This window comes from Aspergillus sclerotioniger (genome assembly GCF_003184525.1).
Source record: "Aspergillus sclerotioniger CBS 115572 chromosome Unknown BO94scaffold_3, whole genome shotgun sequence".
Taxonomy (NCBI): Eukaryota; Fungi; Ascomycota; class Eurotiomycetes; order Eurotiales; family Aspergillaceae; genus Aspergillus; species Aspergillus sclerotioniger.
Window position 1 is genome coordinate 1,492,546 of NW_020290993.1, and position 27,742 is coordinate 1,520,287.

Genomic DNA, 27,742 nt, shown 5'->3' on the forward strand with positions numbered 1-27,742 from the left:
TACCCTACCCTCATTACCTGAGCCGAACTACTCTTGGTCCTGCTGTCACATACAGCACGAGAATACAGGCTCGTATACCAAAGCCCAAACTCCAGTCTCCTAAGTCGGGAAGGAAGATGCATCCCAGAGATCCTTCTGCCTCCTGAAATCATCAAGTCGGTTACCCGGAAGAAGAACGCCCGGCTTAACTTCCAGCTGGCTCCTTTTTTGCTTCGAACATATAATGGGGTTGACGGATTGTCCTCGAACCATTCAATATCCCGATCTGCCTTACAATGCGCAACTACACCTCAGCCAGTTCAATTTCAAACGTGCACTAATAGTGAGCTGAAGAAGTAATACAGGGTAGGTGGGCCCTGTATTCAGCTGATGCTCTCAGTTCTTGCGTTTGCCATCTGGAAATCACTACCTGGATGAAGCACATGTCTGACCAGATCAGTGCACAGTATATCTGTCAGTTCAATATTCTTCATAATGGACAGTTACACGCCCGAGCCACACCACGGTTCTTAACATTCGCTGCCACAGAGCAGAAAGATATTGGGTCCTGTGGTGGGTCGATTGGAAGAACGCTCGAGGCCATCGACGCGGACCATAGTGGGATGACACGCGTCTCTTCGAGAAAGACCCTAGATACCGCCAGATCTGAGGTACGCAATTGATCCTTTGGAGACCTTGGAGAGATCAAACTCGATGAAGAGAGCAAGAGCTGGATTCCGAGAAGGGTAACTTGGAATCCAATCTGGTTTAACGTGGATCACCCCCATACTCCACCTTTTAAAAAATTTCCCAACTTGCACCGGTTGCATGAATCCAAGATCCCCATAAAGGTTCACCATAAACCCAGTTTTAACGCAACGAGCAGCAAAAATACAGCATTATCTTGTTTTACACCGTCTGATTTTGATGAACGACCTCTGGTCAGAATAGTCAGGCTTCGTGGCCAATCCTAGATCTGATCAACACTGACTCAGCGCGAACAAGCCGTTCTCTACACCATCCATCAATGTTGTTCCAGCGCTTTGATCGTCTTGTCTCCTAGCCGAAGGAAAACCATCTACGTTGGCGAACTCGGCCCATCGTTCGCTGCTTTCCCATGGTTGGTTCTAATACATGCATCCATCGTGATACCGTAGGGTGTCTTACATATAATGTTTTGGTATGGGATATATCCGGCATTCTAATCCTTAACCATCGAGATTCATCAATATGGACAACGGATTAATCATCATTCTTACCTTCCTCTGTTACCTCTGCTACCATCGACTGCATCCATCCCTATGGGTTTGGTTCTATGTCAAAACATCTCACCAAATGCAGTTTCAACCCTATCAATTGGACAATAACCATGCATTGAGCAACACACGATCACACCAGCTAAAGCCCAACGTACTGGTCCTCGACAATCCACATAAGTCGCAAAGGGGAAAAAACCCTCATTCACACCCATCGTCGCCTCCTCAATATCATTGCCAAAAATCCCCATGACACGACATCTATAACACAGCGCTGGAAAGTGGTTATCCCACTACAAAAGATATCGAAACTTCCCTTGGACACGTATACTCCTCTCGGTTACCGATCAGAGTAAAAGGGGCGGCAACCATCCCAGACACCGGCAGAAACTATGATCTTTTGTTCTCGCCTGCCCATGGCATGTTCCTCGTCCTGCTGCTTCGATGAACTGATCTCTTGAGCTCAGGGCATTGGCAGCATTAGATCTATCGATTAAGCTGGACAGAATACCCGCTCCTGACATTCAGCTTATCATGAACGTCCACGATTTGTATAACCTCGGCTGCATGTGGCTCTGCATACGACATACAACCACGAAGATTGTGAAAAAGAATGACGTCTTCCTCTGATGATCAAATGTATCTGCAAAGGATAGGACACTCACTCCTAAGTTCCACAGCATACGTATCGGCATCATGTCTTCCCCGGTGGTTATAAACCTCATGATCAATACCCTAAGCAAATGTAAGATACATGAGAAGGGCTAGACCCGGTCAGGTTTTAACACCACATTACTACAATATTCACACCCTCTTCTTCCAGAATCCAATGAATACAAGAAATCCACTTGGTGGTTTCCATATCCAGGACAGGATTCCGATGCACCGGGTAGGATGATCAGTCTGTTGTGATATCCTTCCCCTACTGATCACAGATTCCAGTTACCGTGATCTCAATCTCCAGACCCCAACAATCCTACACTAGGTACCGCTCTTCCACACACTATTTTCTCCTTCTCTCATTCTCTTCCGCATAGCGTACAGTCAATACGGTCACTCTATCCGTGGTTTCTATTTCCCGTTCTGGAAACAATTCATTTGGATTGGGATGGAATAAGGCATTGGGTATTCTCAGCAGAAAGCCTAAATATCTATCTGCAAACGGGTTCTATATGCTATAATCTGGGTTATTATCTAAGTGATATATATATATATATGTATATCACTTAGGGATCAAAAAGGAATCCTCATGACCGACTGTCTCTTATAGCATTCATCCCACCCAGATCTGCTATCCTTGCGGGATTCCTTTCCTGGAAAGGAAATGACGCAGTTACCATATTGATTATTTTGGATTATTGGGATTTAGACAAGGAAAATGAGTTGGTATCCTGAGGGAGGTGGAGAGGGAGAGAGTGCATGTTATAAGGCTTGTTAGTATCAGGGGGGGGGGTTATATAAGTTGGAAATGGTGGTAATGGGAAGGGATGGTGTCGCGTTGAGGATATTATCGTATGTCTGGTGTATTGGGTATTGGGTCCATTGGTGTATACAGACTACAGGTGTTGAATCCGTGGATGCTTATGCTCAGTGTAAAGATCTGGGAGGATATATACGGGAGATCTGCAACAGAAAGCCCTTGGAGTGGAATGGTGCGGCAATATACATATATCATACAACCTGCCTTATAGGTTCCGTCAGACGAGCCTGCTCATCTACCATCTCGCAGATTGCCTCTTCCCAGTCTTCGATGGCGGCATATTCTGCCTCACGAGCTGGGGGGTAATGGAAGAGGTAGTCGCCTGGGGATTTAGCATTTATGGTTCAAGGGGGTAGGTTGGGATTACCTGATGGGAGGTATTCGGGAACTCCGTACAGAGAGATGTTCTCCAGATGAGGGCAATAGTAGCCTGTGGTATGGGGTGCTGGCTGGCAGAATTCGTCCAGAGGAAACAGCCAGTCAAGGGAGAGTACCGTCTGCTTTAGTTTCAACTCCCGAAGACGGAATGTCAAACCACGCAGATTGTTAGAGAGTGTATCCGTCTCAGAGGACAGGAAATTGATAGCGGGCATAGGCGTAATTCAATTCCTCTCTATCGCATTCGCACAGTGGAGTTTCTTCAAGGTGCGAGGGAGTTTGAGCAAGCCCTCCGCCAATGCTAAACACAGCATTAACATGAGTCATGTGAAAGATCAGAATATCAAGCTACCTTGACGTCTCTCTCGGATTAGGTCGTCATGATCTGGTCGGACATATTCGTCGAGATCCAAGTGCGCTTCTGTAAGAGTCGGACAGTGCTCGATTATCTCGAACATTGCACCCACCCACGTCTGGTGCCTGAGCTTAGTTGTACCGTGAAGATCATCCTTATTGGGAAATGTGATACGATCAATGCACGGCACATCGACCAACTTGGACACATCATCATCCAAGAAACGGGCTCGATACGGGGGAAGGGCGAACTCATGCCCAAGACGCATGTTCCAAGTGTAATCATAGGCATCAGGGGCCCATTCGGTATCATATTCCACACATGTCTTGTAGCCAAGTACGGTTATTTCCAGGGACAGACGATGCTGTTCATTCCAGGTGGCAAGTGTCTTAAATAAGTCGGCCAGGGCTTCGCCAAATTTCTGATCATTCTTTAATCGCTCTATATGTATGCCCACGTAAAGGTCACTCTTGAGAGCTTTCCAGTCCTCAATGCGATGTGGTAGAGCGATCGTGTAACGCAGAGTACGGAGCCAGCGCCGTTTTTTCAGGCCAACTCCAGACATCAAGGTCCGAAATTGCGACAGAGAGAGTGGCATTGTGTACTTGAATCTCGGACCGTTGAAGTCTCCGATGGAAGGTCGCGGCTTGGCGTAGGTGAGGGGCTTGTAGTCTTCATCCTCGAGCCAGAAATCGGTGGGTTGGAACAACGTGTGTTTGTTGAGATAGATATCGTCGCTGCAGACATCCAGATTGGAGTAGAGGAGGGGCTCAAAAGCTGCCTGCCATTTGCGACAGACAACGCTGCATGGGGCAAGGAGTTGCCGATTCTGCCAGGCGAAGAACGCGATTCGAGAGACAAGCTCCAGGGGGAGGTCATTCACTGACATGGTGGGGTGGTGTTGAGAAGATGAAAAATGGAGCAGTGAAGAGTGAAGGGAAATAAAGCACGCGTGTTTGACCCACTGGCGCGTCCCGTGGGCTTCCAATTTGAAGATTTCATTCTTTCACTACGGTATGTATAAGGTGACAGGCCTTGATGAGGTGGTTTGTCTTGCTGTTAGTATGATCGGGGAGGACTTTAAATTCACCATGGCCAAGCTGCCGTAAGCGGCAAGAATGGTATCACTAGGTCCAACTGGGAAGGTGGTAGCGGTTTATATGTTACCCGTATTTAAACTTCTCTGGTGGCCTGGGTCTTGCAATAGTTTGTTAGTATGCATGAAGCGAGAGCACTGTGGCTCTTATTTATGGATATCTCTATGAGTACTATCATTCTAATCTTTACCATTAAGAGAGTTTGACACGCGATCAGCGAAGGATTTTAAAGTTGTGTGGCGCAACATACAAGTTCCAACAAAAGTAGCTATCACATGACTAGGTCATCACATTTCGGGCTTAGTAGACGGACCTCTGAGACACTTAACCACATGGAATTTACTTGCCGGTGAGTATTGAAACGCGTAGAGTCCTTTTAGCAAAAACAGAGCTCAATCAAAAATTGGGCTCTTCTTATAGTCACCCCTTGTCACCTTAGAGTCACACCCCTCCACCCATCCATCCGCTATGGGAATAGGGTATGTCAACCTTACTAAACTAACTGTATTAAGCATACTGCATAGCTGTCATATAATCTATAAAATAGAAATTTCCAATCTCTGGTCTTGTAGAGACCCTGAATCAGTCAAAAATGCTATCAAAGATAAAAATAAATGTTGTTTTTATTTCCTTTACAGTGAACTACGTAGGTCAGATAATAACGCTAAGCCTGTGAGTGACCAAAGGAGATGACCCTCAGGAGACAAGGGATGACCACAATGGCTTCCTACTATTTGGACCATAAAACACGATGATGTCAAAGGTGGAAGATCCCCTGTTATTTCCAAATCATATCAACGGGAGCCAAATATCGACAGATGGCACAATATAGGCGATAACTACCACATGAACTCACTCTTCATCCAAATCTGCAGCCCTCTTATACCTCTTCCCATGACTCACCAGCACATATTTCGCAAAGCAATCCTCGGCAAAATCATCAAAAGGCTCATACACAGCCCCAAGTCGATACGCTGCAGCAATGCCAGAGATACAGGCTATCTCATGCATATTCTATCCTTGTCAGTATGCACCAGGCTAATATCAAACGCATACTCACCACCATCGTCCAGCTCCCCGCATACACCGTCCGATTCTTCCCATTGATGAACATCATCCCCGGCACCACACGCGTATAATGCTGCCAATTATGTCCAAATTGATGCCACCATTTCTCTCCAATAATCTTATCCTTATCGATACCCTCCCACGTCCACAGATCCGAGTCTTCTTTATTCAGAAAGATAGTCTGATAGACATGCCGATCTTGCTCCGGAGATAGAGCATTCTCCCCCAACGCCTCCCGAAATTGGTGCTGATAGTTGGTGCAATCAAACCCCATCTCTATCTTCTGCGGAGCTTGCTCAAACGAATGAGTATAGTACATGGGCGCAAATCCCTCCCATCCATCCTTGCGGCAACGTGGGGTCTGCTTCGCGAACGCGATCTGCTCGCTGCGCGCCTCGGTCGAGGCCTTTCCGCAGAGCTCGGTCTTGTACCGCGTTTCGAATATAGTGTTGAAGTAATCCGCATCGCTGTGCGTGATAGTAACGTCGTCGAAGAATTTCACGCCCCCAAGAACATACTTCTCTCGCCATGTGGCGTGCTTCCCGAGCAATTTCTTGGCTTCGTCGGCAGGTACGCAGAGAACGAGCTCGTCAAAGTGTTCGTCATGTACGATGCCATCCCATCTGCGTTCGGAATTATGGGTTGATTTATCCCACGCGCGGAGATCGATGCCGTTCGTGCTGTCTCGCTTTAGTATCTCCACCCCTGTCTGGAGGCGTACGTTCACTCCCTTGCGGCGAAGGTCACTGGCCCAGTCGCAGTAAAAGTCTCCGAGATTAGGAAACGTATACATGGTTGGTTGGTTGGGAAGCAGCATATCGGGATCGTAGTCCCAGAGTTTCATCTGCGGATCATCGAACAATCGCTCCAGCAGTACACTCGACACATTCGGGGCCTGGTTTCCCGTGCCAAGGAAAAGAGCAATCAACGGGAGTACCATCTTACTGCCAAAGTCGTGACTGAACCTAAACAAGCGCAGAATAACCTTGACAGGCAAGATTCCCAACAAAGGCATCAACCGCTTAATCCACTTGAGCACACGACCAAGCTTCTGGATCTCCCCGGAGAACTTGTCAACGAGTGGACTAGGAAAGATGTTCGTGAAGAAGCTATCCGGGCCCTTCCCGAAGGATACCTGCAGCTCCACTGGCTGCGGCTCGTATCCATATCGTCGGAAGAAGTTGAATGTGTGTCGGAAGATGGGCGATCCACCCTGCACACCATCATTGAGCCAGGTGGCGCCGTAGCGGCCATCCAGAGGAATGGAGGTGGCCTGGCCGCCTGTTTGAGACGCAGAATCGAAGAGGTGTACTTCGAATTTATCCGGATGGGTAGCCAGCATCGACACGCAGGACTGAATTTCATGTTAGTGGATTCGCTGAGGCTAAAGATACGTGGATGACTGACCATGCCTGCTGCCCCTGCGCCTACGACAGCGATTTTCTTTCGAGGACTGTCGGTGGCCATTGCTATACTTGTAGGTCCTAATTACATGGGGAAGGTCTTGTCAGTGGGAAGAGATCCGATGGAAGTCTGGAACAGGGCTGGGATGTTAATCATGACGTCAGGCGGGTTTCCGCTTTGGGCAATCCGTATACTAAGCACGTGGACAACACAGCAGACAGACCAAGATTATAATTTCAACACTTTTCAACACTGTGATAAAGTACAAAACCATGTAGCTGGTGTCAGTCCTGATATACATAAAGCATCAAACGAACGCAGGATATTGAAGCCAAAATGTGCATGGAAGGACTAGACAACTGAAGAGATACCGGGAAATCAGCAACGTCAGAATAAATACAAACGCATGATAAACAAAGAACAGACACTGTAGATTGAGACAACAGATGGTGACAAAGATGGTGGCAACCGATAGTGACAAATGAACAGATTGGTCATCCGAGATCAGAATAGGCGGACGAGGCGCCGATAGTGACTCAATTCACTCAAGTTGAGTTGTCGGATGTCCCCCCTCATCACATCACATCAGCCTTCCCTCCCATTGTCCCCCACTCCATCCTGCCCTCCTCACCTTTTCCCTTCAATCACAATTTTGAGAGAAAAACAACCGATACCACGAAAGAAAGAAGCCAAGGAAATGGCAAGTCTACCCCAGTCCATCCGACCATAGCCATTCTAACTTACATCAGGCGCAACCGACCCTGGAAGGTCTACCGGTGGAACTACACATTTCCATTCTATTCACCCTACCGGATCTGAACTCTCTATGGTCGCTTATCCTTGCATCTCCCACATATTACGGCGCATATCAGCTAGTGCAAAAGGAGCTCCTCCAAACCCTTTTACATAAGCACTATGCCGGCCTCGTGAACATCGCAGATGCAATAGCCGCCATTCGCTCCAAAGGGCTATATGCCGGTGACATGTCCAACAAAGAGAAGATCATCGCCCTTCTCGATGCCCGACGCCGCAGTGAGGAGATCCGTCGGCTGGGACTCATATCTGGGCCCCTACCCGACGAACCGGCCGATCTCCAAGAGACAATGCAGCTATTGCGGCTGCATAATCAGGCCATCGTCTTCCTCGATGATTACTGCACATCTGCAAAACGACCAGCCTGGATAGACGAAACCGAGTGGAACAATGACATTGTACCACTGGTCCTATCGGAGACCGAGAAGCGGCGCATTCTCCGCGCCTTTTATCGACTGCAGATCCACTGCAACATCTTTGGTGCCTTGGAGCATTCCCCTGATGAAGACAGCGGATATATCTCCGATGACAATGAGTGGTACGCAAAGAACAAGACCTTCAGCGGCGAAGAGATGTGGCATCTATTCTTCAGCCCGATGGCTCCATGGGAGATCGAAGAGTTTGGCTGTCTATGGGAGCATTGTTGTTACCGATATGAAGCCATCCTCGCCGAAATCTCAGACAGCTACATCAAGATCGGGTTTACTTTCCTGCGCGAACTTCCCAAGGACCAACAACCCCCTCGTGCTTGCGTCTATGGTGACTGTGACGATTTCAGATTCTCCGTTAATAAACGAGAAAGCCTGGCTTCCAAAGGACCAGCACTCCTACCCGATGTCCTTCGAGAAGATGATTTCCTGGCCCGTCGAAACTTAGTGGTCGTGAACGTGCGATGGACGCGAGACTATTTCTATGACTTTGATTATTGGCCAAGGCCTGACTTTGGACCTGGGGAGGTGCATCTCCTTTATCCGGCCGACCAATTCGACTTTGGTACGGACATGGATGGACTTCGAAAGCTCCTGGAGACATTGCTACCCTGGGAGCGACCGAATCTAGCCTGGGAGCGGAGATGGTCCCGGGATGACAATGATTTTCCTCAACTCTTTTGGGATATGTTCGAGTATGGAGCTGACAATAAACATTGGCGGTGGGGGTACGCGTTCTGGGAGAATGAGCGAGTGATTGAGTGGAAGATGCCGATGCTGGCCGACGACTATCCTTTTGCGGATTCTTCGGGCGAGATTTAGCATTTCTTGTATTGATTCGTACTACCTGCCCTACTGTCTGACTCTTTCAAACATCCATTTCTCTCCTTCCCCATCCTAACCTGAACAACCCTACAAAACATACCGAAAATCCTCCATCTCCAAATCCGTCTTCCTCGACAACCCCAACGCCAACTCCTGACTCTCCGTCATCTGCACCGGCAATCCAAACACCCGATCACGGCGCCTATTCTCCCACACATAGTAACCCAACAAACCCCCCAGGAAAAACGCCCCTAGCGCTAACCCCGAAACCGCCGCTTTCATGCCCGTCTACACCACACACCATTAGCAATCACACAACCCACAATACATCCAAACACAACCATAGTACATACCGGATAATAAGGTTCCTCAGATGAATAAAAAAACTGCGGCCCCACAATATTCCCCACGCAGTAGGCAACAAACAGCATCGCGCTGGTGGTACTCCGTTTCGTGAACCCGGCTACATTCGAACTGATGAGACTCAATGACAGGGGGATATTGACTGCGAAGACAGCCCCCAGGGCGAGACCTGTTAATCGGCCCTTGCGGTTATCGTCGTCGAGTTTCCAGACGAGAATCATCCCGATTAGCGATACGGTGGTGTTGACCATCATCATGAGGATTCGGGTGTTGGGGATCAGTGTGGCTAGGCTGGCGGTTAGGAGGAGGAAGATGACTTGTGCGGCACCGAGGGGCATTTGCATGAGGAGGGAATGGAGTTCGGAGAAGCCGAAGCCGGTGATGATGATGGAGGAGAACTGGGGGGGGGGTTTAGTTGGTGGGTTGGTTGAATTGAGTTGGGGGGTGTAGGGAGGGGATGGGGGTTACGCTGGTGATGCCTCCGTTGCAGAGGTTGACGGAGAAGGTGTATAGCACTAGGAACCACGTCTGGGGGTCTTGGATGGCGAGCCAGGCTTGGTCCCATTTGAAGGAGCCTTGGTCCATCACGCCGGTTTTGTTGGCGAGGGTGCGTTGTACGGCGATGGTGCGTTCGGTTGGGGTGAGGAAGATGGCTTTTTTGGGGGAGTCGGGGAGGAGGATGATGAGGAAGAAGGAGATAAATGCTGTGATGGCGCCTAGGAAGAGGAAGAGGAGTTGCCAGCTGGCGATGGTGTGGGTTCTGATACTGCCGATGCCGTAGGCGACGACGCCGCCGATGACGGTTGAGATGCAGTTTCCGAGGAACCAGGCGGATTGGCTGGGTTGTTAGCTTGGTTGGGACCAAGTTTGGAGGGGCTTACCGTGCTGGCTGTTCTTCACGCTTGTAGAACATGCCGGTGATGAGGGAGAAACCAGGCGCAATGGCAGCTTCGCCGACGCCCAGGAAGAATCGGGCAGCGACGAGGCCCCCGAAGTCCTTTGCGGCCGCGTGGCACATTAGGATGCCTCCCCATATCAACCTGGATGGCATCAGCGTTGCTCTTGAGGTGTATGTAAAACGCACACTGAGGCACTGATGTACTTGCCAATAGGCAGATGGACGATGAGGTATGAACTGGGCCAGCTCCAGGCGAAGTATCCGATGTAGAAGACGGCGGATGTCCAGGTGTATTCCTGACCTGTGAGATGCTATGCAAATCAGTATCTGCATTGCAGCTTGTTGGCTAACCTACCAGGTCCTCTCGCAGGTTGAACATGGTAGCCTGACTCAGAGCCAGCTTGTCCATGTACTGCATCATATAACAGACTCCCATCAAGGGAATCAATCTTTCTTGTAAGTACCTCCTCAACGGCAGATGCTATGGACATACATCATATCTAACTTCCTCAGGATATTTTTTTCCTGCTCTGGCGTGGCCTCCACTTCCAATACCTGGCCAATTCCGACATCTCGGGCTAGTGTTGCTTTTTGTTTCAGTTTTGAGTCCAACTCTAGTGTCTCCGGAGGATTCGTATATTGATGGTCCATGGTGCTGATTGATAAAAGCCCACGGCATGAGCTGAGAATTCCTACTTGTTATATACGGGGATGCGCGACAAGTCATCGCTTATAAGATCAACAGCCCTCAAACCAGGTCACGGAATCAAGCGCAGATTTCCGCGATCACGGCTGATGTTCGGTACAAGCCAGCCCCCAGTGCCTCACGGGATTGCAAGCAAGTTAATCCATATTGATGTCTTGTCCGCCCTCTGGGTTTGTCGATCTGAGCAGATGTACGTAAAAGAGGCTCGTGGAAGACTTTCCCTATCTCGCCCATCGGGATCGAGGACGGGCAACCCAATAGCTCCGGTTGGTTAGGAAGTATGAAAATGTACACAGGCTGACAATCGGATCGATTATCACTCAAGTTCAGTGGCATTCCTTGATAAAGCCAAGGGATCCGTCGGCAGATGCGCCAATGCGGTGCGCCGCTCGGCAACCATGCAGCATTGATCCATCCTCCCCACAGCTTATCCTCGTATTTCCACTGGTTTATGCCGCTGCAATATATCCAGGAGGAGCTGCTGCGCCTCCCCCGCAGATTCGATCCTGCGGAGAAGTGCATCAGAACACCACGTTGGACGAAATGAGGGTCTAAGTAGCCTGCTCCACTTCCCTGCTGTTATCTGCCGAGCTATTGCCCTGATAATTGATAGCGTCGATAGCGCGGATTATTCATATCGCCTTCTTTCCGTGGTCCTTGGGCTTGTCGCTTGATAACGCAATCTTAACGAGGCGGGGTGCACAACCGAGCATGCCCACATCCTATCAATGTGACTCGATCGCATCGGGATTTGATATCATCGGCCGAGGTTATCGCTTATTGCCCGCCATAGCAGGGTGTCGGAAAGCATATATGACGCCGGCAGATATCCTCGGGTTCGACGTTCAGCAAACATACATTGACTGACAAGCACCATGACTGTTGCGCAAACCATCGCCTACAACGTTCCAAACATTGAGGAGGTCAAGGCCTCGGTTGATGCAGCGTTGAAGATTTTGCAGACATCGCTTCGAGAACTCAACAGAGAAGTAAGCCTGGTTTAATTCGCTGTATTGCAGCGAACTGACATCATCAGATCTGGTCCAACCCAGAAACAGCATACCAAGAGCATCGAGCTCATGACACCATCTGCGGCTTTCTCGAGAACCAGGGTTTTACCGTAACCCGCCATGCATACGGACTGGACACCTCCTTCGAAGCCATCAGCGGGTCTGGGGGACGACTGATCAATTTCAATGCCGAATACGATGCTTTGCCCGACATTGGTCATGCCTGTGGCCACAACCTCATCACCACAAGCAGCATGGCTGCATTCCTCGCCTTATCCGCCATTCTAAAACAATATGGGATCCCGGGTCGCACCCAGCTTCTCGGTACTCCCGCGGAAGAGAATGGAGGCGGAAAAGCCAAGCTGATTGATGTGGGTGCATACAAGGGTGTGGATGTGTCATTGATGGCGTATGTTCTTCCCTCTAATTCACAGCTTCATCTAACTCCTCAGTCACGCCGGCCCTAAAGAGCTCTTCCCTGGCGTCATCACAGACGGCGTTGGTGGAGTGCTCATGAACGCTCGTAAAGAGATCCATTGCGAATTCACCGGCCGGAGTGCCCATGCCGGTGGCAATCCCTGGGAGGGAGTCAATGCTCTCGATGCCCTGGTGACATCGTACAACAATGTTTCCGTCCTACGCCAGCAACTTCGTCCGGATGAACGCATCCACTGTGCTTTCCTGGACACCCCTAAGGTGGCCAACGTGATCCCTGCCTACACCAAAGCGTACTGGCAGGTCCGGAGTCCGACGCTGAAGGGGTTGAATCGGTTGATGGCCAAGGTACGGAACTGTATCGAAGCAGGTGCATTGGCGACCGGCTGTGAAGCAAAGATTATCGAGTATGTTAAGATGCAAATGTGTGTACCGGGCTAACATGACCAGGAACGAACTCTACACTGACGTCAAGATCAACGACACCCTGTGCGACCGGTATCAAGCGCATATGGCCAAGTATGATCGGAATGTCCTGAAGCGACACGAGAAGGTCTTGACGGGGTCGTCGGATATCGGTAGGCACCACGCGTTTATCATGGAACTCTTCTGACTTTTCCAGGCAATGTCAGCTACCTCGTACCGACACTGCACACCATGTTTGGGATCACGTCCGAAGAAGGATCCTTCCCCCATCATCCCACATTTGCTGCTGCAGCTGGCACAGACTACGCTCATGAAGAAGCGGTGATTGTGGGCAAGTCTCTGGCGTTGATTGGATGGGAGATGGTGACGAGCGATGAGTTGTTTGGGGTTGCGCAGAAACAGTGGAGGGAGTGTATTGCAGAATAAACTGAAGCTCGAGATCGGCATATCCCTATATTCACCTTTCTGCAGAATATTCCGCTCAGGATGATTCTCTGTCTTTCCTCGGCGATATCCCAGGGGTAAAATCCCGTCACTTTAGTATACTCCATAGAACTAGACCTCTTAGCCTGATTGGATGTCCAACTGATGATCCCTGCTTTGGTGGTGCTGGCTTGTCTCAGCCACAACCCCAAAGGATGACATCTGAGACACGGTTGAAGTAAGTCTGCGACCGGTCCCGATAGGGCTGAACCACCTCGCTGTATATAGAGATCCATCCTTCATAAAATAATCGATTGCATCTCTCTCATGCTACGAGTCAGTTTGCTTTCCGCTGACTAAGCATGGCAACGTTTGACGGCATTTCCTATCGTTCCACTTGATCTTCAATTTTTCCGATGAACTTTCCCGCTGCCCTCCACGTCCCCTTAATAGTGTGGAACTGGTCATTCTCCCTGCCTTCACTAATGCCTACCGGTTGAACCAACTATCACCAAGTGGGCCATTCATTCCATGTCGGGACGGAACGCGCCTCGCTCGAAGAATGGTATGTATGCTACTTACTTACTCTTGGCGGAAGCACCGGCATCATCCAGCTGACTCGTGTGGCAGGCTGCAGCACCTGCCGCCGTCGTAAAGTGAAATGTGGTGAAGAACGGCCGGTGTGCAAGCGATGTGCCAACCTGCGCCTGGCCTGCGAGTGGGGGATTCCCGTCAAGCGCGGCAAAGCCCATGCCCCTGTTCGGCACCTGCAGCCGGCGCAGCCTCGCTGGGCCAGCGATGTCATCACCACCACCACTTGCATCCCCTCGGACACGCCCTCGCCTTCGTACACTGACGTGTCCAACGGCATCCTACATCCCCATTATGCCACTACCCTCGCTACCCTTTGGCATCGGCAGTCCCCCGCAGCCCCGGATTTGACCCCGGTTTCCCCAGACGTCATCTTCCCCACGGGCTGGCCGTTTCCGCCCTATCCCCAACCTTCACCCTTATACCGGCCTCTATCGGAACCCGGTCTGGTCTGCAACAACTCGCTCGTCTTGACCGAGCATGACCAAAAATACTTTCGGTACTTTCCCTCCTCGTCCGTGGTGTATTACTATATGAAAAATTGGCAATGGAGTAGTTTTCGGTATCTGTATGAAGGGCCCGCGACCACCAGCAAGGTGATCATGCGGATGATTCTGGCTTTGTCGGCGAGTGATATGCATCGCAATGGTCTGGCGGTGCGGTCGCCAGGTCGTCCCACGGCCGAGGACCACGGTCGGTACCATTACGGCATGGCCGTCAAGGAATTCCGGCAATTGCTGGAAACGCCCAAACCCCAAATATCGTTTGCGGAGCTCGAGATGATCTTCGCCACTATGTTCTTGATGGTCGCGTATGAGTGGCAGTTTGGCCATTGCATGCGCCATCTGCACCTGCATCTACAGGGGGTGCGGTCGTTACTGGAAACCCATCCGGAGCTGTTCCATGTCCGGGACGTCAACGAGGTGTTGCTGGCGATGGAGGCAGAACAGCCAAGTGACACGGTGACGCGGGCTTCATTTATCTCGGATCAGTTCTTACTATGGATCCTGTGAGTTTTTCATCGTGTTGATAGACATTGCTAATCGGCTAGATATATCGATGTCACCCGACGATCGATCGGAACGACAGAGTCGCTGTACGACTACGTACTCAACTCGGATAACGAATCGCTCCATCCCGACCATCTGTACCGCTGCGCACGGCTATGGAGCCGCTGCTTCTGGGGGAAGCAGTATCCGGACCAGGAGGTATCGGACGACATGGAGAACTACCGGGCGTTAGAGTTTGTGCACGTAGGCTACACCCTATGGCATAAGCTGTGGAAGTGCCTGGACAAGAGCAGCACCTACACTGGCGATGGACTTTTCACCGAAATGATGACAGTTCGCGATGTACGTATACCCCTCCTCTATAATTCCCTGCTAACTGTCCAGAAATACTCGGACCTCCTCCTAACCGCCAAATTCGCCAGTCCAGGCTCCACCCGACGCACCCTCAACACCATCTACCTCGCCGTCAACAATTTCTACGGCCAGATTCTCTTCCACCGACGTCTCTTCGACCCTGTACACCCTCCCACCGCTCTCCACCGCCAAGCCCTCACCAACATCATCGACAACGCCCATAAGCAGTATACCGCGGATCCTCGTCTCCTCCGCCGCCTCCACTGGCCCCTCCTCATGGCCATCGTCGAGACCGACGACCCGATCCAACGCGAATGGCTCCGCGAACGTCTCTCCGAGATGCGAGCCTTTCACTCGGAACACATGTGGGCGTTTGAAATTGCCGAGGACGTTCTCGCTCATCAAGACCCAAGTATAGGAGAGTATGCCAATCTGGCTGAAGTGCTGCGCAATCACCAGATTAGTGTGTTATAGCATAACAATGTACATACCACCACCACACATATACTACATATAATTATATCCATCTTATCCCTCATACCCACTGGGATAAAAGAATAAGGAGAAAGATTAATCCTCCAAAAAATACGCATCATACGCCACCTCCCCCTTCGCCCTCGTGGCCCGTCCCACAACCACCCGATTATTCATCCACCGATACTTCTCATGCCCTGTCTCCAGTTTAATATGTAAATGAAACCAGTATTGATCAGGATCTACCGCGTCGGGACTCTCCATCAGGGCCCTCAGGACGTCTGGGGGACCGGAGCGTGTTCCTTCTGTTCTATATTACTCTTAGCATTACCTGTATTGTTCACTTGCACTACATATCCTAGAAAGAAAAAGTGTAAGTAACGTACCGAACGTATATATACGCCCCGTCGTGGGATTTGATCACGTAATTGGTATTCACATGCGTAGTCTGATTCTCCTCTACTAACCTGCACATATACTTAGCACGCACTCATCATTGTTTAATCCCAAGAAAAGAAGAAATAGGGATGGGAGGTAATGAAGGATGGGTGGGGGTACATAAAATCCGCCCCTCCCGGAACAATCTCCCCCGAGAGATACTTCCCTCGTACAGTGCCGGAGGTTATGGGTATGCAGCGACGACGGCCGTATGGGCCGGGACCGATTTCGAGGGGGGGAGAGACGGTGCAGGTTAGGGTGAATAAATGGACTAGGTTTGGGGGTGGTAGTAGGGTTTCCATGTTTTCTTGAGTTGGGGGTTGTTGTATTTGGGGGGTTGGTTTGGGGAGTATGGTTTAGTAGTGAAGGGGGGAGGAGAGGGGAGGGGAGGGGAGGGGATATGTACTCTAGTATGTAATTACGTGAATTGGGAGGGGAGGGGAGGGAGAGGGAGGGGAAGGATGGGGTAGGTAGGTGGGTGGAGTATGTAGATGTGATGGGATCGGATTGGAGGTCGGTAGTCGTGTGTGGGGTCTGAGTGTGCCTAGGTTCAGGTTGATATGTTGGTTTCTTGGGGGTGTTATTTGGGTAGTGGTTTGAGTCTGGGTCTGGGTTTAAAGTGACATCATGGTCAGTTGTGCTGAGATCTATCCACCTTGAAGCTTCTGACAGTTGGTGATCGTCAGGGTATAAAGTATCTTTTATTCCTTCGTAGCAAGAGTAGGTGTCAATAGAATATTGAGATCTGTCTATCAATTACTGTTCTCAGATCATCGCTATGGCTGCTGATCAAAGGTATGAACCTAGTCTGCGGGTATTCTGGATATACTTCACTGCACTAGCAGTAAGGCTGCCACGCACAAATGGATATTCCTATTAACACACCGAACGCCTACCCAGATAATTATGCACATATTCCAGTCCAACACTGGTCGAGCCGCATCCGCTCCCATCAAGGTGGTATAATGTTACACGCTTGACCTGACCCACTCGAATCAATCGCAAGTTCCATTTCGAACGAGTACCATGGCCTATTATCGCTGACACCGGTCGATCGATCGTTTACGCGCCACCGACGAGGACGTTGTTAACAGGGATGTGGACTACAATCGTTAGCACAATCCAGCCAAACCCCAATCAGAGGAATAAACATACTCAGTTTGACAATGTATCCAATGAATCCCATAATCAGGAACCCAGTACCAACAGCCTGGCTGATCTTGATGAACTCGCGCTTGTCGGCTGTTCCAGATTAGCTGAATTCAGGGACACCAGAGCTGAGGGATTGGATCACTCACGCTTCTGGCTGCGGTTGACGAATTGCATACCATCCCTCAGGAATTCCCGAGGGACGTTGAGAAGCTCTTGCACCTGGTCGGACATTTTGAGGTGGTTGGATGGAGTGTCGGGGAGATGGAGGTGTGGTGAAGACAAGACGCGAATGGGCCAGCTGTGCTTTGGGGTCGGCGAATAATGGCCGGGAGGCTTCGAAGGGGGCGGATTATCTCCCTTCCGGGGGTCACTGGCCACGTATCAGTTCGTTGGTGGGTGTGGCTGGTGCAGCCACAGTGTGGCGGTGGCCCGGATTACCCCGGAATTACTCCGAGTTGTTCCAGTCACGGCTGAGACTCTATCCATGTGGGGGTTATCGTCTTGTTTGATGTTGGTCAACCAACGTGCATCTGATTGCTTGCTGTTTATTCGCAGAGGCTTTGAGATCTATGATGTTGGGATTTCTGCTTCATCAAAGCTGATGGTATATCTACCGGCTTAAGAACGCTGCAGTAGCCAAAAAGAATGCAGACACCAGTCTGACTGCCACCACTATGTTAACCATGCTAAACATTCTACCTGCCAACAAGTCTCGCCAGCTAACTGCTCGATGATGCATGATCCGTTTTGGTGAGCTGACACGCTATCGAGGCGCGATAAAGATGCTGAATAGCACTGGAATAAATATAGATTTCTCATCGATATTTCAAATCTCTATGGACAATCTGTACAGCAATCTCAGGACCGATCAGCCCTCCAATGGCTGCGCTACTACTGAACAGCGTCAGCCTGCATATATCGGCAGACCCGCTGCATAAGCTGCACCTATCTGAGTATCGCCTTGCAGGAGCTGAGCTCGATCGTCCTGATAGTACATCCACCAATAACAACCATTACTACAGCAGATAAGCCATGCAGGTGTGATTCGTCCCATCGGTCAGCTGAAGCAATGGACTCCATATAAGACACCCCCGACCATGCATTCATCTCAGCAACACACAACATGTCTATCCAAGCAGCATGGGAGTCTTGCTCCAAAACGGACACCCTCTTCATCCTCGTGTGTTCCGTCTTCTGCTGGCTCATCATCCCCGCCGTCGGTCTCGCCTACTCAGGCTACTCGACTCGCTCCAACAGCATCGCTTCGTTCTATCCCGGGCTGCTGGCCGTCGCCGTCTGCTCGATCCAATGGTGGATGCTCGGGTACTCGCTCGCCTACGGCGAAGGCAACGGATTCTTCGGGGGATTCAGCAAGGTCTTTCACATCGGGGTTCTCGCTGACCCGGTCGGCACAATCCCCGAGATCCTCTTCTCGGAGTTTCAGCTCATCTTCTGCGCGACCGTGTGCGCCATTGCGATCGGAGGAGCCTGCGAGCGAGGCAGACTCCTCCCACTGATTCCGTTCATATTTGTAAGCCATACCTACCTTGCCTCGATAACCACTAATTTTCATAGCTATGGTGCACCTTCATCTACGCCCCCCTCGCCCACATGGTCTGGTCGGATAACGGCTTCCTCGCTAACCTGGGTGCCCTTGACTTCGCCGGTGGTACTCCGGTGCACATCTGCAGCGGCGCCACTGCTACCGCTATGAGCGTCTACCTCTCCTACCCTCAATTCCGATCGCGTCGCTCCCAGATTCGCACCCCGCAGCACCTGACCCTCCACCGACCCCATAACACTCTCTGCCAGCTGCTCGCACTGATAATCATTTGGAACGCATGGCTTGCCTTCGACGCCGGAACAACTCTCGCTCTGAACTTCAAAAGCGTCATGGCCGCCTGCGTGACGAACCTCTGCGCCTCATCCGGCGCCCTTACCTGGGCTAGTCTCACCTACTGGGAGACCGGAAAATGGAGTCTCGACAGCACATTCCTCGGTGCGATCGCCGGCCTCGTCCTCATCACACCCAGCGCGGGCTTCATCGACATGAGCACAGCCATGGGCTTTGGCATTCTCGGCGCTGTCTGCGGATACCAAGCTCTGAAGATCAAGTTCACGAAGCGGGCAAAGCTCTACCGCTGGGTCGACAACGGAGACACCTTTGCTACGCACTGTCTGGGCGGGTTCCTGGGTACAATCGTGACGGGATTATTCGCGCAACGCTCGGTCGCAGCCTACGACGGGGTGACGGATATCGCGGGCGGGTGTTTCTTCGACGGGAACTGGCGACAACTGGGAATACAAATCGTCGAAGCGCTAATCGGGTTCGTATGGAGCTTTGGCGGAAGCTACATTCTCTATGCCTTGATCGACTGTGTGCCTGGTTTCGAGGTGTTGGCAACCGATGAGTATGTCCCCACCTCACCTTCCAACCTCAACTAACATATCCAGGGACATAATCGCCGGAATGGACAAATCACAAATGAACGAATCCCTACACGAAGCCCAATGGGCAGGAGAAGAAGACTACCACCCATTTGAAGGAATCCGCTTGTAGCATGCATATGATATCATTCCACCCCATCAATATCTTACTCTCGCTCAGTCAGTCCATTTCCACCCTATATGTACCATCTAGTTAAAAACGACAGTCTTATGGCCATTAAGCAACACCCTCCTCTCAGCAAAATACTTCACCGCCGTAGCCAACACATTACTCTCAACATTCGAACCCGCATGAGTCAACTCCTTCGGACTCATCGCATGATTCACCCTCACCACATTCTGCTCAATAATCGGACCCTCATCCAAATCACTCGTGACAAAATGCGCCGTAGCACCCACAATCTTGACACCCCGATCAAACGCCTGATGATACGGCTTCGCGCCCTTAAAACTGGGCAAGAAGCTATGATGAATATTGATAATCTTCCCGCTCATCGCCTCACACAACGTAGGCGACAACACCTGCATGTACCGCGCCAACACCACAAGATCAATGTTATGTTCGCGAATGAGCTCCAGAATCCGTCCCTCCTGCTGGGGCTTGGTGGCCGCCGTCACAGGGAGATGCAAGAACGGGATGTTGTATGTTGCGGCCAGGGTGGCGAAATCCGGGTGGTTGGACACGATGAGGGGGATTTCGATGGCGAGTTGGCCGGTCGACGCCCGGAAGAGGAGATCGTTAAGGCAGTGGCCGATCTTGGAGACCATGATTAGGACCCGGGGCTTGGTGGAGGCGGTCACGAGCTGGAAGTCCATGGAGAGGGAGGTGGCGGTGGGTTCGAAGGCGGAGCGAAGTTCCGTGAGGGATTGGCCCGGGTTGGACTCGTCTTTGAAGTGCACGCGCATGAAGAAGCGCTCGCTGGTCGGGTCGCCGTATTGGCTGCTGTCGATGATGTTGAGGTTTTGTTGGACGAGATAGGCGGTCACGGCGTGGACGATGCCCGGGCGGTCCGGGCAGGAGAGGGTGAGGATGTAGCTCATTTTGGTGGTAGATTGACTTTTCAGCGAGGGGTGGTGAGGGGATGTGATGTGATGTGATGTGATGTGATGTCGGATTCATGGGAGGTGACGGGGGAGGATTTCGCGCCCCGCCGGTTGCGGCGAGGATCCTTGCCGGTTTGCGTGGCTGACGAGGCGGGGTGGTGATTGATAAGATTAGGGCTTCAGCTTAGGGCTTATGTGGGAGTCACATGGTCGTGGGATGCCGTGGTTATCAGGCCATCGGGTCGGATTACCGGATACACAACGGCTGTTTCTCCTGCTGACAGACGCCACAGTCCGGCCCATTGCCGCTTTGGTCAAGGATGGCGTCCCTTGGAGCACGGTGTGATGGTGCTGGAGATTGGGCGGCGTCGTCTTAATTAATGATACGAGCTGGGTCGGGATGCGGTCCGCATACCCGTATCATATTGGGAGCAATTGCAGAGGCAGCAGAGGCAGCACATTGAGGAGATGGGGACAGCAGTTGAGACAGCATGGGGAAAGGCAGCTTGGATGAGGGTATAAAACCCTCGTCCTGCCCTTCCCTGCTCATCACACAGCACATCATCTTCGGCCAACAGCACAGCGCAGCAACAGGGCAGAACAGCATGTCTTCCTTCCATGTCTACCGGGCAGCTCTGCTGCTCTCCATCCTCGCCACCAGCCAGGCTCAGCAGGTCGGCACCTACCAGACCGAGACGCACCCGTCTCTGACCTGGCAGACCTGTACCAGCAGTGGCTGCACCACCAACGACGGTGAGGTCGTCATTGACGCCAATTGGCGTTGGGTCCACGAGACCAGCGGCTACACCAACTGCTACACCGGCAACACCTGGGATGCTTCCATCTGTCCGGATGATGAGACCTGCGCCGAGAACTGCGCACTCGAGGGCGCCTCTTACTCGTCGACCTACGGCGTGACCACGAGCGGCGACGAGCTGCGTCTGAACTTTGTCACCACGTCCTCGAGCAAGAACATCGGGTCTCGTCTGTACCTCATGAGCGACGATAGCAACTATGAGCTGTTCAAGCTCCTCAACCAGGAGTTCACCTTTGACGTGGATGTCTCCAACCTCCCTTGTGGCCTCAACGGTGCTCTGTACTTTGTCGCCATGGACGCCGACGGCGGCACCTCCAAGTACTCGGGCAACAAGGCCGGTGCCAAATACGGTACCGGATACTGTGACTCGCAGTGTCCGCGAGACTTGAAGTTCATCGATGGCGAAGCCAACTGCGACGGCTGGGTGTCGTCCACCAACAACGTCAACACTGGCGTGGGCGACCACGGCTCCTGCTGCGCTGAAATGGACATCTGGGAAGCGAACAGTATCTCGACTGCGTTCACCGCGCACCCCTGCGATACCCCAGGTCAGGTCATGTGCGATGGTGATGAATGTGGCGGGACCTACAGCTCCACGTCTGACCGCTACAGCGGCACTTGCGATCCTGACGGCTGTGACTTTAACACGTACCGTCTGGGCAACACCAGCTTCTACGGCCCGGGTCTGACCGTTGACACCAACAGCCCTTTCACCGTGGTGACGCAGTTCATCACCGACGACGGTACCTCGTCCGGCACGCTGACTGAGATCCGGCGGTTGTACGTGCAGAACGGCGAGGTTATTGCCAACGGCGCGTCAACCTACTCCAGCGCGAGCGGAAACTCCATCACGTCTTCCTTCTGTGACGCGGAGAAGACGCTGTTCGGCGACGACAACGTGTTTGACACGCACGGTGGACTCGAGGGCATGAGCGCCGCCATGGCGCAGGGCATGGTTTTGGTCCTGAGTCTGTGGGACGACTATGCCGCCGACATGCTATGGCTGGACAGTAACTACCCGACCAACAAGTCGTCCACCACTCCCGGAGTGGCCCGGGGTACTTGCAGCGTCGACTCTGGTGTTCCGTCTGATGTGGAGGCGGAGTACCCCAATGCGTATGTCACGTACTCGAACATCAAGGTTGGACCGCTTGGGTCGACCTACTCGAGCGGGTCTGGATCGAGCTCGAGCTCAGGTTCCACCACAACTACGGCCAAGGCGACTTCGACTACTAGCAAGGCCACCTCGACTACCACCAGTGGAAGTTCGACCTCGGTGGCGTCGGCGTATGCCCAGTGTGGCGGACAGGGATGGACTGGAGCCACTCAGTGTGCGAGTGGATACACCTGCACTTATGAGAATGCGTACTACTCGCAGTGTTTGTAATTGCAGAGAGCAATATAGGAAGATTGGAGTGATGTAGTTACTCGTACTACTGAGAATATGATTTGTTGATTGCAACCTTTTACAAACCTTCCTAGAATGTAAAGTAAACCTGACAACACTACCTACCCTAGTCCAAACTCAACATGAATCAATTACCTACATAATTAACTCCCCCAATCACACACCCAACCCTGAAGAACTGTCCCACTCCTCTGACCTTCTCCCACTGAACTAGCGCTGACAGCCATGCCACATGGAGGAACGGGATAATCTCCGCATCCAATGCATAGAAGCTTGGCCAGTCGATCCGGGCGTTTCCGATCCCAAGAGCACCTGCAGCAGATCCGTGACGAATCCGTCTGTCCGTTTCTCTTCGGGAAACCTACCGTCTGGACGGAGGACGGGCCGAAGGGCCGCATCCCAACAATCAGACACAATATATCCAATTAGGTATATAAAGCACCCACAACCACCGACCCAGAGTCCACACCACCAACACCAACACAGATACAGAAACAATGAAACTCACCCTCCTCGCCTTCCTCCTCGCCTTCCTCCTCGCCCAGGCGTGGGCTAGTCCCCGGGCCAAACGGGCCTCTTCTTTCAAATGTGCCCCTCCCCCATTTACCACCCCCACTCATTCAAATACTAATAAAATAACAGGGTTCGGCAGCAACGTTTCCGGCGCCGAATTCGGGCAGGGAAATATCCCCGGCACCTTAGGAACAGACTACATCTGGCCGTCTGCAAGCGACATCACGCCGCTCGTCAACGCAGGGATGAATATCTTCCGGGTGCCGTTTCTTATGGAACGTTTGGTGCCGGATAATTTGACTGGTGAGGCGGATGCCACCTACATGGCGGATTTGAAGGCTGTATGTGTATGCCCTCGTGAGGTGGTGGGGTGTGGCTGATGTGGAGTAGACGGTAAAAACGATTACGGATTTGGGGGCGTATGCGGTGGTTGATCCGCATAATTTTGGGAGATAGTATGTATTCCCCACATTCTTTAGGGATTGATTTGGGTATTGGTGTGTGGCTAATTCATCACTAGTTACGGCGAGATCATCACCTCAACTAGTGACTTTGGGGCTTTTTGGACGACCGTTGCGAAAGAGTTTACCGATAATGACTTGGTTATTTTTGATACCAGTATTCCCCCTCCTCCCTCCACCCTAACGGAGTGAATAGTAACAGAAGAATAGATAATGAATACCACGACATGGACCAAACCCTCGTCCTCAACCTCAGCCAAGCCGCCATCAATTCCATCCGATCTGTCGCCACAAGCCAATACATCTTCATCGAAGGCAACTCCTACAGCGGCGCCTGGACCTGGACCACCACCAACACCAACCTCGGCAACCTCACCGACCCCAGCAACAAACTCATCTACGAGATGCACCAGTACCTGGACAGTGATGGGTCCGGGACGAGTTCGACGTGCGTGAGCTCGACGATTGGCGCGGAGCGGGTCGCCGATGCCACGACCTGGTTGAAGGAGAATGGGAAGTTGGGCGTGTTGGGGGAGTTTGCGGGCGGGGCGAATACGGTTTGTGAGGATGCGGTCGTGGGGATGTTGAGTGCTTTGGAGGAGGCCAGTGATGTGTGGTTGGGGGTATGTGGTGGTCGGCTGGTCCGTGGTGGGGGGATTATATCTTTTCGTTGGAGAGTGGGGGGGTTGCGTATGAGTATTATTTGGACGTCTTGGAGGGGTATACTCCTGGTGGTGCTACTGGTACTAGTAGTGGTGTTGGGAGTGCGACGAGTACGGCTACTAAAGTGAGTACGACTACTGCTGCTGCTACGACTACGGTTACGGCGACAGCGACAGGAACAGCAGCGCACTATGCTCAATGTGGTGGTGATGGATGGACAGGCGCGACGACTTGTGCGGATGGGTATACCTGCACGAAGATGAATGAGTATTATTCGCAGTGTTTGTAGGACTACTTAGTTTAGTTATCTTTTACTCAGTTAACAGAATGATTACTATCATGGAGTATGCTATGGAGTATGAGTATACCAGATCGTAGATAAGATATCGGCTGCATGTTCCGGCCCGATGCCGATGTCTCGGCTAAAGGCGTTCCCGCCCGGCAGTGGGAATTGCCGGTTGAATTTATCCATGTTTACGGAGTACGGAGTACTGTGTATGTATTGGTCTTTGTTTATGGTTGTGCCTAGTGGTTAGTGGTTAAGGTTATTGGAGGTGAGATGGGGTAAATGCTTGTTTATGAGGGGTTTGTTTTTGGGTTTGTTTGTATGAGGGGTAGGATGGATGATAGCTTGAGTTATATGGATTTCTTGCTGAATGAGAGGAATTGAATGATTATCGAGTTTTAAAGTAGGGTATTTGGTGTAAAGGATAACATATCATTGATTATTGCGAGCAAATGTGAGGTCAGCCGTTAAGAGTAAACTATGTAGATACTATGCTGTATAGTGAAGCAGACCCTGGAGTGGAGCAAGGGTCACGCACGTGCCTCTATATTCAAAGAGTAAGAATAAATAGCAGGGACCAGTAATATCTACCCATATGACAATTATGTACTCCGTATCGGTGAGAAGCATGCGGGGTTGAATGGAATTGGATTCTACCCTAAGACAGTAATATATACATATTCAGTCGATTATTGTCAAATGATCAGAGGGATAAATTTGACAATCCCCCTGTAAAGGGTTTATCGAGAGATAGACATGGAACAAAATGATTCAATTGTATAAGGAACCCCGGATTGCCGGGATTCTGAGCCGGCCCCCCGCATTGCCGGGACGGGGAAGGCGTCGGCAGACTGCCCGCCATTCTTCCCGATCGGCTGCCTTCTTCTCCGCCATTCTTCTCTCTCCCGGGCACCACCATGTTCCGCTCACTTTTACATTCATCCTCCAGATTCTCTTCTTCCTCACTGCTCTTTACTCCCTCGCGGTCTCTCACCCCCTACATTCCATCCGCATCCCTCTTCACCCCCACCCCATCCGCCAACATGAAGCACCATCTGATGGTCGGCACCTGGACCCCTCCAGGCCGCATCTACACCGTCGCTTTCGACGATGAAGCCCTCACCCTCGACCTGGTCAAGAAGACCGACATTCCCGAGGCCGAACCCATCTCCTGGATGACCTTTTCGGTACGCCAATCGCCCCATCTTGCATACCGTCGCTCACCTCCCGCAGCACGACAAGAAAGCCATCTATGGCGCCGCCATGAAGAAGTGGAACAGCTTCGCCGTTCACAGTCCGACTGAGATTGTCCACCAAGCATCCCACCCAGTAGCTGGCCATGGTGAGTATCCCTGCCCCTTTAAAGCACCACGCTAATTGTATAGAATTGGCTGCCAGCGCCGACACCAACACCCGCGCCATCTTCGTCCTCGCCGCCCACAAACCCCCCTACAACGTCTACGGAAACCCCTTCTACAAATACGCCGGCTACGGCAACGTCTTCTCCGCTGGTTCCGATGGCCAGCTCCTCGAGAACATCCAGAACTACGAATACGAGCCCAACACCGGTATCCACGGCATGGTTTTCGACCCCACAGAAACATACCTCTACTCGGCGGACCTACAGGCCAACAAGATCTGGACACACATCAAGGACGCAGAAACAGGCCAGTTGACTCTGGTGGACTGCATCGAGGCCCCGTCGCCCGACGACCACCCCCGCTGGGTTGAAATGCACCCCAGCGGCAAATACCTATACGTGCTGATGGAAGCGGGCAACCGGTTAGCCGTCTATGTCATCGACGAGCGGACACACAAGCCGGTCTTCACCCACATCACCTACCCCCTGCTACCTGTTGGTAAGTCAAAAGGCCCCGCCCATCACACCTCAACCACCCAATCTAACCAACCAGGTCTCCCCCCTCGCAACAAATACCGCGGCGACGTGACCTTCACCACCCGCAGCGGCGAGTACCTCTTCGCCACGACTCGCGGCAACTCCTTCGACATCACCGGCTACATCACGGCGTTCAAGCTGGGTCCGAACGGCAACATCGAGCGTCAGTTGTTCATCCACCCCACGTCGACTAGCGGCGGTCACTCGAACGCAGTCAGCCCTTGCGACTTTAGCGATGAGTGGTTAGCGCTGTGCGATGATCAACTCGGGTTCGTGGAGATCTATCGCTTCCGGGATGAGACTCTGGCGCGGGTCGCGCGGGTGGATATCCCTGAGAAGGGATTCGGAATGAATGCTATTTGGTATGATTAATATGACTGTATGATAGATCAATATACTACTTTCAGGAAGTGCTGTAGATCTCTTCGTAAACACATGATCCTGAATAGATAGTAGTAATATCCCCAGATCCACTTGACAGCCGCCATCTCCATATCTCAAAGCTAAAACCCAATAGAGAAAAAATAGCCGACATAGAGAAGACTGGAGTCGATGACCGAATACGAGCCCCATTCCACTATTAGATATAGATAGTGTCGTATCGTATGGTTTCCCCTGAACCATTCATCAGGATATTCCTCTATCGTCTCACATTGCATCGCCTCGCATCGGATCTCATCAGATCAACATCCGAATACCACCGACATCCCCTCCCCCACAGCACCGAAACTAAGTATAGAAACAAACTTATGACAGACCCCTATCTATCCCCACCTACATCGAGATAGACAGACGACATCGTACAAAGTAAAGTTTCTATCCTGAAACACTAACACTATCCA

At 51.5% G+C, this 27,742-nt stretch overlaps 14 protein-coding genes across 14 annotated transcripts; 7 read left to right on the forward strand and 7 right to left on the reverse strand.

Moving 5' to 3' along the window:
* Positions 1–2,906: 2,906 nt before the first annotated feature.
* Positions 2,907–3,308, reverse strand: BO94DRAFT_581754 (uncharacterized protein; the record flags this gene model as incomplete). The annotated part of the gene is made up of 2 exons (XM_025615428.1): positions 2,907–3,037; positions 3,083–3,308. The coding sequence occupies 2 exons, from the start codon at positions 3,306–3,308 to the stop codon at positions 2,907–2,909; spliced, it is 357 nt and encodes a 118-aa protein (XP_025472183.1).
* Positions 2,960–4,322, reverse strand: BO94DRAFT_606836 (uncharacterized protein; the record flags this gene model as incomplete). The annotated part of the gene is made up of 4 exons (XM_025616529.1): positions 2,960–3,037; positions 3,083–3,394; positions 3,446–4,059; positions 4,156–4,322. Coding segments are annotated over 3 exons (858 nt in total), but the record flags the coding sequence as incomplete, so codon positions are not given.
* A 923-nt stretch (positions 4,323–5,245) lies between these two features.
* On the reverse strand, positions 5,246–7,108 carry BO94DRAFT_508703 (putative flavin-containing amine oxidasedehydrogenase). Its single transcript, XM_025609673.1, has 3 exons — positions 7,021–7,108; positions 5,606–6,967; positions 5,246–5,559 (listed from the first exon to the last, which is right to left on the reverse strand). The coding sequence occupies exons 1-3, from the start codon at positions 7,078–7,080 to the stop codon at positions 5,398–5,400; spliced, it is 1,584 nt and encodes a 527-aa protein (XP_025472185.1). The 5' UTR covers positions 7,081–7,108; the 3' UTR covers positions 5,246–5,397.
* A 516-nt stretch (positions 7,109–7,624) lies between these two features.
* BO94DRAFT_508705 (uncharacterized protein) lies at positions 7,625–9,100 on the forward strand. The gene is made up of 2 exons (XM_025609674.1): positions 7,625–7,717; positions 7,767–9,100. Exons 1-2 carry the CDS (start codon positions 7,715–7,717, stop codon positions 9,078–9,080), a joined length of 1,317 nt encoding a protein of 438 aa, XP_025472186.1. The 5' UTR covers positions 7,625–7,714; the 3' UTR covers positions 9,081–9,100.
* A 70-nt stretch (positions 9,101–9,170) lies between these two features.
* BO94DRAFT_620874 (MFS general substrate transporter) lies at positions 9,171–10,995 on the reverse strand (the record flags this gene model as incomplete). Its single annotated transcript, XM_025616961.1, has 7 exons — positions 9,171–9,371; positions 9,437–9,844; positions 9,915–10,284; positions 10,328–10,486; positions 10,531–10,655; positions 10,700–10,793; positions 10,838–10,995. 7 exons carry the CDS (start codon positions 10,993–10,995, stop codon positions 9,171–9,173), a joined length of 1,515 nt encoding a protein of 504 aa, XP_025472187.1.
* A 930-nt stretch (positions 10,996–11,925) lies between these two features.
* BO94DRAFT_606849 (M20 family metallopeptidase) lies at positions 11,926–13,631 on the forward strand (the record flags this gene model as incomplete). The annotated part of the gene is made up of 5 exons (XM_025616530.1): positions 11,926–12,039; positions 12,087–12,469; positions 12,513–12,902; positions 12,946–13,073; positions 13,118–13,631. The coding sequence occupies 5 exons, from the start codon at positions 11,926–11,928 to the stop codon at positions 13,345–13,347; spliced, it is 1,245 nt and encodes a 414-aa protein (XP_025472188.1). The 3' UTR covers positions 13,348–13,631.
* A 32-nt stretch (positions 13,632–13,663) lies between these two features.
* Positions 13,664–15,883, forward strand: BO94DRAFT_226932 (Zn(II)2Cys6 transcription factor). The gene is made up of 3 exons (XM_025606268.1): positions 13,664–13,909; positions 13,975–14,944; positions 14,987–15,883. Exons 1-3 carry the CDS (start codon positions 13,876–13,878, stop codon positions 15,771–15,773), a joined length of 1,791 nt encoding a protein of 596 aa, XP_025472189.1. The 5' UTR covers positions 13,664–13,875; the 3' UTR covers positions 15,774–15,883.
* Positions 15,870–16,513, reverse strand: BO94DRAFT_553316 (DUF3237 domain-containing protein; the record flags this gene model as incomplete). The annotated part of the gene is made up of 3 exons (XM_025613650.1): positions 15,870–16,083; positions 16,160–16,240; positions 16,332–16,513. The coding sequence occupies 3 exons, from the start codon at positions 16,511–16,513 to the stop codon at positions 15,870–15,872; spliced, it is 477 nt and encodes a 158-aa protein (XP_025472190.1).
* A 405-nt stretch (positions 16,514–16,918) lies between these two features.
* BO94DRAFT_620876 (translocon subunit SSS1) lies at positions 16,919–17,594 on the reverse strand (the record flags this gene model as incomplete). Its single annotated transcript, XM_025616962.1, has 3 exons — positions 16,919–17,314; positions 17,367–17,453; positions 17,510–17,594. The coding sequence occupies 3 exons, from the start codon at positions 17,592–17,594 to the stop codon at positions 17,274–17,276; spliced, it is 213 nt and encodes a 70-aa protein (XP_025472191.1). The 3' UTR covers positions 16,919–17,273.
* Positions 17,595–18,394: 800 nt separating this feature from the next.
* BO94DRAFT_226981 (ammonium transporter) lies at positions 18,395–19,962 on the forward strand. Its single transcript, XM_025606269.1, has 3 exons — positions 18,395–18,894; positions 18,939–19,770; positions 19,826–19,962. The coding sequence occupies exons 1-3, from the start codon at positions 18,487–18,489 to the stop codon at positions 19,921–19,923; spliced, it is 1,338 nt and encodes a 445-aa protein (XP_025472192.1). The 5' UTR covers positions 18,395–18,486; the 3' UTR covers positions 19,924–19,962.
* Positions 19,860–20,939, reverse strand: BO94DRAFT_484283 (formyltetrahydrofolate deformylase). The gene has a single exon (XM_025608952.1). The coding sequence runs from the start codon at positions 20,850–20,852 to the stop codon at positions 20,001–20,003; it is 852 nt and encodes a 283-aa protein (XP_025472193.1). The 5' UTR covers positions 20,853–20,939; the 3' UTR covers positions 19,860–20,000.
* Positions 20,940–21,397: 458 nt separating this feature from the next.
* On the forward strand, positions 21,398–23,082 carry cbhB (putative 1,4-beta-D-glucan-cellobiohydrolyase). The gene has a single exon (XM_025610878.1). The coding sequence runs from the start codon at positions 21,461–21,463 to the stop codon at positions 23,057–23,059; it is 1,599 nt and encodes a 532-aa protein (XP_025472194.1). The 5' UTR covers positions 21,398–21,460; the 3' UTR covers positions 23,060–23,082.
* A 495-nt stretch (positions 23,083–23,577) lies between these two features.
* On the forward strand, positions 23,578–25,006 carry egl2 (putative endoglucanase; the record flags this gene model as incomplete). The annotated part of the gene is made up of 6 exons (XM_025615429.1): positions 23,578–23,668; positions 23,723–23,934; positions 23,984–24,048; positions 24,114–24,211; positions 24,265–24,677; positions 24,731–25,006. 6 exons carry the CDS (start codon positions 23,578–23,580, stop codon positions 25,004–25,006), a joined length of 1,155 nt encoding a protein of 384 aa, XP_025472195.1.
* A 909-nt stretch (positions 25,007–25,915) lies between these two features.
* BO94DRAFT_531340 (lactonase family protein) lies at positions 25,916–27,308 on the forward strand. The gene is made up of 4 exons (XM_025610879.1): positions 25,916–26,190; positions 26,237–26,345; positions 26,389–26,862; positions 26,917–27,308. The coding sequence occupies exons 1-4, from the start codon at positions 25,921–25,923 to the stop codon at positions 27,270–27,272; spliced, it is 1,209 nt and encodes a 402-aa protein (XP_025472196.1). The 5' UTR covers positions 25,916–25,920; the 3' UTR covers positions 27,273–27,308.
* Positions 27,309–27,742: the final 434 nt, after the last annotated feature.

Excerpts from the sequence above, each read along its gene's own strand:
- BO94DRAFT_508703 (XM_025609673.1), bottom strand. The coding sequence starts at position 7,080 with ATGGCCACCGACAGTCCTCGAAAGAAAATCGCTGTCGTAGGCGCAGGG. Across the intron at positions 6,968-7,020 it reads GCGCAGGGGCAGCAGGCATG|TCCTGCGTGTCGATGCTGGC; the intron begins GTCAGTCATCCA and ends CATGAAATTCAG. Across the intron at positions 5,560-5,605 it reads CGGGGAGCTGGACGATGGTG|AATATGCATGAGATAGCCTG; the intron begins GTGAGTATGCGT and ends TGACAAGGATAG.
- BO94DRAFT_226932 (XM_025606268.1), top strand. The coding sequence starts at position 13,876 with ATGTCGGGACGGAACGCGCCTCGCTCGAAGAATG. Across the intron at positions 13,910-13,974 it reads CGCGCCTCGCTCGAAGAATG|GCTGCAGCACCTGCCGCCGT; the intron begins GTATGTATGCTA and ends CTCGTGTGGCAG. Across the intron at positions 14,945-14,986 it reads CAGTTCTTACTATGGATCCT|ATATATCGATGTCACCCGAC; the intron begins GTGAGTTTTTCA and ends CTAATCGGCTAG.
- BO94DRAFT_226981 (XM_025606269.1), top strand. The coding sequence starts at position 18,487 with ATGTCTATCCAAGCAGCATGGGAGTCTTGCTCCAAAACGGACACCCTC. Across the intron at positions 18,895-18,938 it reads CACTGATTCCGTTCATATTT|CTATGGTGCACCTTCATCTA; the intron begins GTAAGCCATACC and ends TAATTTTCATAG. Across the intron at positions 19,771-19,825 it reads TTTCGAGGTGTTGGCAACCG|TCGCCGGAATGGACAAATCA; the intron begins ATGAGTATGTCC and ends CCAGGGACATAA.
- BO94DRAFT_484283 (XM_025608952.1), bottom strand. The coding sequence starts at position 20,852 with ATGAGCTACATCCTCACCCTCTCCTGCCCGGACCGCCCGGGCATCGTC.
- cbhB (XM_025610878.1), top strand. The coding sequence starts at position 21,461 with ATGTCTTCCTTCCATGTCTACCGGGCAGCTCTGCTGCTCTCCATCCTC.
- BO94DRAFT_531340 (XM_025610879.1), top strand. The coding sequence starts at position 25,921 with ATGTTCCGCTCACTTTTACATTCATCCTCCAGATTCTCTTCTTCCTCA. Across the intron at positions 26,191-26,236 it reads TCTCCTGGATGACCTTTTCG|CACGACAAGAAAGCCATCTA; the intron begins GTACGCCAATCG and ends CACCTCCCGCAG. Across the intron at positions 26,863-26,916 it reads CTACCCCCTGCTACCTGTTG|GTCTCCCCCCTCGCAACAAA; the intron begins GTAAGTCAAAAG and ends CTAACCAACCAG.